The sequence below is a fragment of the Botrytis porri genome (assembly GCF_014898465.1).
Source record: "Botrytis porri strain MUCL 3234 chromosome Unknown BPOR_001, whole genome shotgun sequence".
NCBI classification, from domain to species: domain Eukaryota; kingdom Fungi; phylum Ascomycota; class Leotiomycetes; order Helotiales; family Sclerotiniaceae; genus Botrytis; species Botrytis porri.
The window spans coordinates 2,262,552-2,270,325 of NW_024066075.1; the positions used below are offsets into that span (position 1 = coordinate 2,262,552).

Genomic DNA, 7,774 nt, shown 5'->3' on the forward strand with positions numbered 1-7,774 from the left:
AGTAAACAAAATCCCAAGCACCCAAAAATGGATTCACTGCGCCATCTTCTTTTTGATGGAAACTTTAGCTCTCCTGCCACTCAATTTTTTGACAATCCAAAATCGCATTGTGCAGGAAATCTGGACCTCACTCTGCTTTCCTCTCCCTCTCTTTCTCCATTTTCTGGAGAATTCAAAGAATCTGACTGCTACGCTCTTTTCTCCCCTCATCTTGTGGTGTTGAGATATCTAACAAATCTTTATCTTAATGATAAGCAGTGCGACCAATCTATATCCACATTCTTCTACCAACACTTTCACGAACCTCACGAATTAAAACTATTAACGATTGATTGATTATACGTTCCAAAAGAAAAGCCAACATTCTTCGCACTTGGAACTTCCTCAAGCACGTTGCAAACATTCCACAGCTGCGACCCCGACGGTCGCTACGAAGACACGGGGGACGGGAGTGGCAGACTCTATCATCGCATTAGGTCATTCGTTTCGAGACATCACATAGTTTAAGATGGCGGAAAGAGGGTTTGGAGGCTTCTTGAGTAAGTTGTGGTGAATATGCGCAAACCAATTGATTATGTACTAACATAATTCACAGGAGCTGTGCCATTTTTAGGATATCACCATGTATTGATGATATTGATCGCAATTACCATTATATTACTTTGTGAGTATTCCAATTCTTACATTCCAATGAGGAACATTCGACTAACACATTCCCCAGCTCTTCTATTAGCAGGATGTTCATCTTCGTCACCTATGATACCCGACATTTTCCTTATTTCCCTCTACTATCAATCATATACACCAGTACCATCCACCGCACAAACCGATTACAACGTACACACAGCGATATCTAATATTGTTGGACAAGCAAGATTAGCGGCAAGAGTTGGATACTTTGGTATCTGCATCAACCCAGATGGAGGTGCATGGTTATGCAGTAACAATGCAACCGCATTGGCGAATGAAGTGAGCGTGGATCAAGATCCTCTGAATTTGATTTGGCTTGCAAGTCAATTTAAAGACATGATTGTTTTCCCATACCTAATGTAAGTTGTCTCTCTCTCTCTCTCTCCCTCCTCTCTCTCTCTCTCCCCTCTCTCTCTCTCTCTACTTTCCCACTTTCCTCAAGGATGGAAACTAATTCCTTCTCAGCATCATTGCAATCATTTTCGCATTCATCTGTCTATTACTTCTAGCCACATTCCCCGGATGGCACGAAGAAGAGGATGCTCACGGAAGTGAACGAGAAGTCAAACCTTTCCCATCGCGATTCGTCTCCCAAATCGCTTTAGCCATCATCTTTATTGCTTCAATCTTCGTTCTCGTCTCAGTCCTATGGCAACATACAGCTTCGGTAGCCGCATCAATTATAGCCCAAGATCTAGGGAACGGCAGCGTCAAGAGTGGTGTTGGTAGTACGGCCATGGTACTCGGATGGTTCTCTTTCGCTCTACTCATTGTAGTAACCATCGGTTTACTGGTCATGATATTGAGTATAAGAGTCTTATCAGAGACATTCGGTTGATAGGTTTCAGAACTACCAACGGAGAGAGAAACGACATATATATCGATACCAAAGAAGTTGATTGATTGATGATTTTTAAGATTTGTTTGACGAAGAGGTTCATTTCAGCGTGCATAATGAAAACCACGACGAGAATATCGTTGCTTGGATTGATATGACGAGGCATTTTGGAGGGGGCTTTGCTTCGATATATCCGGAAGTCTTTTTTGTTTTTTTAACCCATTTGATTTTGATACGGATAAAAAAATTACTCAATACGACTTTGTATACATGGGTAATGGCATTTGGATTGGAGTTTAGACTGGCCCTGCTTTGGATTTGTTTTGTTTTTTTGAATCGATTTACAAGATGCCATCTCTAGCTTTGGAAAGCTGAGATAGGGAATCGATGCGGAATTTTTATGTTTGGAACGGTTGGAGCACCTAATGATGGATGGGATGGGGGGTAGGATGGCTGGCTGGGTGGGCTCTATCGAATTGGTCTGGATGGGCGGGGATGCGGATTATGACTGTATCTATGAAGTGTATGAGAATATCTTGGATGGAGGTATGATATGAGGAACTGGATGGATGAATGGAAGTACTTATGAATTATAAAGGAGAATCTCCAACTGTGATGAATAATATTTCGTTTGTGTTGAGATGACGTGACGCGATGGAATACTTTTGGCCGTGTGTATTGCGATTTGATAGCTTTGAGGATGATACGTATGTCGATGGATATGCATCTACTAGAGTACCTGCAAGGGGAATTTGAAATGGTATTCTCAACTTCCTCCATTTACTCTGTCTTGTCTATGCTTCGCTTATCTTGATACTTCCTCCCCTTCATTCACTTCTTCTTCCGAATGCATACGCTGATTACCTGAACTTACCTAGGGAAGTTACTAGCTAGAATTATATGATAAATCGATTGGATGGGTATATAGGTAGGGACTGGGAGGTACTGAGAGGTGAATGGATGAAAGGGGGAGAGGGGAGAAGACGGAATTGTGAAAGACTGCTGTTTGTGAATCTTATCGTTGGAGTTGGAGTTGGTGTTGGTATTGGTATTGGCAGTGTAGGAGATTTATTGGTGGGGTTTGGAGATTGGCCGATGGATGAGAGGAGGGAACAAGGGGGAGGTCATGAGGAGGAGGGTATAAGGGGTAGAGCCAGGGAGTTAAACGAGAGGGTAGATAGATGATAAAGATGATAGGGGAGAAGAAGGGGGAGGGAGATGAGTTATCTTTGTTTGTGGATGTGATGGGGAGGTGGATGGAAGGTCGCGGTATTGAGAGATGAGATGACAAGGGAGGATAGGAGAATACGGGAGATGGAAGAGGAAGAGGAAGAAATGGGAAAACAGGAGGAAAGAAAAGAGAAGGGAGATGTTCGTTAGGTTGGTGGATTTATCATGATATTGATATGAGCTTGTGTTTGTGTTTGAAGGTCGAGGTGGGGTTGGAAGTGAGAGTGGAGATGGAGTGAGGGGTGAGGGTTAAAGAGTGCGATGGAGTGCGGGCGAGAGGGGTGAGTATGAGGGAGGATTTTGAGGAGAGAGAAGGAGAAGGGAAAAGGAGGAAGTACAGTAGAAGGGAGAGGAGAGGAGAGATGGCAGGTGAAAACGGTTTCAATTGAATGTTTTCGAAAAGAGGAAAATGAGGAAAGGAAGGGACAGGGGAGGCAGATGATTGATGTTTGTTTGCAGAATTGATGGGTATCCAGGGTGGATGGAATGGTGAGGTATACGGATATAAGTGATGAGGATATGAGAGAGGAATTCGGGAATTGAGAAAGGGAAGAAGAAATCGAAGGGGAAGGGGGAATGGAGATGCAGATTGTTGAGGGATTTTGAAAAGGGGGGTGAGGAAGGGGATGGGGAAGGGGATCTAGAAAGAAGGAAGGAAACAGAGGATAAGGAGAGTAAAGAGAGTGAAGAGAAATATACAGTGAAATGAATTTATGGAGGTGGGTAGAGGGTGGGAAATGAGGAGAACAAAGATAGAGGAAGAGGGAGAAGATAGTGATTTCTGAGTGGTAGATATAGGGGTGAGAGGTGCAAGCTATAAGTCTAAATAATCATAAGAAAACTCTCACAGTTATACAATTCAAGAGTAGCGGTCTAACACAGATAATCAATCAACACCAGTCAATACTACACGAAATAGAAAACAAAATCAATTATCTAGCATCTAGCATCTAGGATCCGGTATCTAGCGCCAGCACTTTAGCACGAATTCTCAGTTGTATTATATGATGTTGATTGCTTATGGAATAGCTTATAAGCAGCGAATGAAGGACCGATTATTGAGATATTGGGATTCAAAGAAAAGTTGACTTTTTGAGATGGTGTTGATAAGATTGGTAATGGAGAGGGGGATGGGAGATCGGTGAGTGATTGGGAAATTAGTTGGTGGTTGTATGATGGGGATTGTGGGTTTTTATGGTTGTGAGGGAGAGAGTATGGGGGTATATAGAGGGTATATAGAGGGTATACAGAGGGTATGTAGAGGGTGGATAATGCTAATCACTGGATGTTACTGAGTATATAGATAGCATTGAAAACTAGGATTGGGGTCTGCTGTGCTGTGATACTTTAGATACTGGAGGGCGGGAAGCAATGCTCGCAATGGGTGGGTTTCGTACTTTCTTTTTCAGGATCCAACCCAACCCGCTAATCCAAAAAAGGCTATTGGAATACCCACAACACGGCCCATCGATTGGCTAGATATTACCCATTGGTACCCATGGGTACCCGTAGTTAACCACACGGAGAGATTCGAACCTAAAATAGGCTTGAAAGGGCTTCAAAATCGAAGATGAGGCCCGAAATTGAGGCCGAATTGAGGCTGAAATCGATAATTTACGAAAACCGTCCAATGATACACTAAACCATTCCCCAACCCACCCATTGCAAGCACTAGTAGGAAGAGGGAAGAAAGGGTGTTAGTAGGGAATTATGATGAGTAAATCATGTTATAGAGATGGATATGAGGAATGAGATCAGGGTGATGAGGGTAGTATTGGCGTGATATTACTTGATGGGTAAAGATGATGGTGAAGTAGAGATTATGGATAAGTAAATATCATGGTGAAGTAGAGTGGTAGAGAAGTGCCGAGCCATGATACCATAGCGGTGGCTGGATCCAAGTTGAGCTGAGGGAAGCTGTGCTTTAGATGTTGATCTCTCCCATTGCCTTCTAAAAAAATCAGAGTTCAGCGTGGGATGGAAGGAGAGGGATAGTGGTTCATGGATACGGATATTGTTGAATAGATTGGATGATGATTATGGAGAGTGTTTCCTGAAAGACTTGAAAAATCAGGACCGAAGTATGTGTCTCCTTTGTAGAATATTTCGGTAGGACTTCCAGACTTTGGAGGAATGAGTTGAAGTTTGTTTTATTATAGTAGTAATGGTGATGGAAATAGAAATGATGTAGTTTGGTTGCGGATGATGGTGAGAAAAGCAGTGAGAATGGTGATAGTGCAGGTGTATATGCGGGAGTCTGTAGATAATGCAGATATTGGCCGAGAGAGTATGAAAAGGAGTTCGACTGATGTGAATTATACATTTATTATTCTTGATGAGCAAAGGTGTTTGTGTCTGCTCTAAAAACCTACAGGAGGTTCCATTCTAGGGGAAAGTTTGAGCGGAACTGACAACTCTGCTTATGTTGATGTGAAGAGTTTCAAATTAATGATGCTTGAGAGTAGGTGTATCCTTTGATCATTAGTAGAGGGAGAGAAATGCTAGATGAAATGCGACAAGTTTGGAAGTGCATATTGCTCGAAGAACAATGGGGGTTGAATGAAGGGAGTAGGATGATGTGATATGAATTGTCACCGCAAGAGAAAAGAGTCATGATACCAAATGAGTCAAGCTCAAACAACAAACAAACAAGGACGATAGAACTGATTTTCAATTACATGTGAACATCTAATTTATCCATAAATGTAGAGCTTTGTGAAAGTACCTAGTACTCTGAAAAGTGGTAATTGCGGTACGCTATTTGCACTGATGTCACGCGGAGACGCAGACCATGGAGTTGAGAGGCTGAAAATGAATGAGGGTAGATGACAAGATTTCATGAATTAGAGGGGACCATTGAGGACCTGGAAAATTCGACTTGACGAGCGGGGTAAGAATCGCGACAACGAGATCGCATTGGCGCAAGAAGCACGTAATTTACCAACCAATGAAAAGTATGCCAAGTGAATTATTAGGATATTTTTGTTTTGGCCTACTTTTCCTGGTCGTAAGGGTAGCCGTAGAGAGGGGCATTCTAGAAAGATTTCTGTTTTCAACAAGGTTGCGGATAAAAACGTTTGAAGCATTCGAATTCGAACCGCGTGAAAAGAAAGCCCGAATTCAATCTAGACCAGGTTCTAGGTTCAAGCATTATGCCATTCGATATCGGTTGCTAGCTGCTTCCAGGTAGAGTTATTCAAATTTAGTATCACCAATGATAAACGCTCAACCATTTTTGGAATATGAGAAGCCAATTACAAATTGGACCTCAAACCCCTCAGCTTTCCTCGATGCCATATCAAGGGTTAGGACTATCCTTGTACTCAAACGGCACATCATAGTCTAACCCATATCCTCCGTTGTAGAAAAACAAGATTCTCATAATTCCAAAATAAGGAAAGTCACTCCACTACCAAATGTAAGTGCCTAGTGCCTTAGTGTATTAAGCTCCCGGATTGTCTCCTCTGTTACAAAGCTCAGAGAACTCAAGAATGATACGAGTGGAAAAACAAGTGGACTCGAGTGGATAGTCGATGCTTTGAGGCGGCAAGTGGAGCTTGACGAAGGCTAGATTGGGAAGGAAGAAGTGAAAATGGGATTTTACGGCGACTTATGTTAGTCTACGATCTAAATGCAAATGAATGGATATGTCTCAGAAAGAATCGATGGAATGGGCGCTCCACATCTCTTCATAATTTAAGGTTTCAATCACGGAATTCTAGTTGGTATGAATTTGTCTCCAATTTCCGATCCGAAAATTGATCATTTGGAGGGGTTTTTTCTGGAAGGTATAGTGTTAATATAAGAGAAGTCTAACAAGCTCTGGACATAATGAGGGAGAAGAAGGTGCTAGCCTGAAAAGGCATATAATGTATGATTAGATCGATGCCAGAGCCCTGAGGGGTATGGCTAGCCCAATGGTAACCATGTCCATTATAATACAGTCCATTTTCTGAGGGCAATAAGTAAGACTATACTTAGCTACACACTTGACATGATCATATAGTTTCATCCCTAAATCAGGAATCTATAGAAATGGAATAGCCATTCACCGAGCTAATTTCATGTTTTCGTAATGTAATTATCCATGTCTAAACCTCGGGAACTAGGGCATAGTCATAGTCGGCTCTTCAGGCGGTCTACGAGCTCTCTATCATACCAGAATATGAACACAAGTTATTTGAACGCTAAAGGTACGTAGAGAATGAGAGGTTTCCGCATGTTGATGTTAGTGTGTTAAATGGTCCTCGTCGGTGTAGCGCTCTGAACACCATTAGCTCGCAACAAAATGTGTCTCCATTATTGTAATATCGACAATATCAATCATTGGTTTCCACTTATGTACCGTATGCTTTTTGTCATAAACAAAACAGGGCGAACATTCATTCCGAAAGATGATTTTGTTGATTTATCGCTGATGCTGTTCTCTTCTGAATCTCAAACGCTTTGGTATACAAGTGGGCAGGATGAGGAGAATTATTCTTAAGTTCATCCAGAGATCTATGAAAACTTGATACGCTTGTATATGGTCGGTTTATTGATGAATTCCGACATCAACCATTAAAAGGTCATTTCGTCTCACGTACTTTTTGCGCAAAGTGATTTTAGAGTACAGGTACATCAACCTTACTATTAACAGTTGAATTAATATGACCTGTAGCAGCCACAATGCTACAAGAACTCAAAATAATACAATTATGAAGATCTAGTCCAACATTACCATTCACGTACTGCACATTGATGTATCTACCTAAGGATTGAAGTCGGATTTGGATTAGTAAGCATTGCCTCCTATCAAATCGGATTGATAAACGAGGCATGTTGACCGCCCCAGTATTGCGCGGCAGAAACCAGCCGGATGTACAATCCCTGTAAAAACGCGGGTCTGCAGGAGTCCGGCGCGTCTGCCCACGACATAAAATATCAACGATGTCATTGATATATGATATAAAATTAATGTTATGAATTTATGACCTTACGACTTTGACGACCATTTTTTATACCCTCTTTATTGAC

The 7,774-nt window shown here is 41.8% G+C and overlaps 1 protein-coding gene across 1 annotated transcript; it reads left to right on the plus strand.

Moving 5' to 3' along the window:
- Positions 1 to 2,270, plus strand: EAF01_000607 (uncharacterized protein). Its single transcript, XM_038908857.1, has 4 exons — positions 1 to 539; positions 596 to 664; positions 722 to 1,049; positions 1,156 to 2,270. Exons 1-4 carry the CDS (start codon positions 509 to 511, stop codon positions 1,526 to 1,528), a joined length of 801 nt encoding a protein of 266 aa, XP_038775763.1. The 5' UTR covers positions 1 to 508; the 3' UTR covers positions 1,529 to 2,270.
- Positions 2,271 to 7,774: the final 5,504 nt, after the last annotated feature.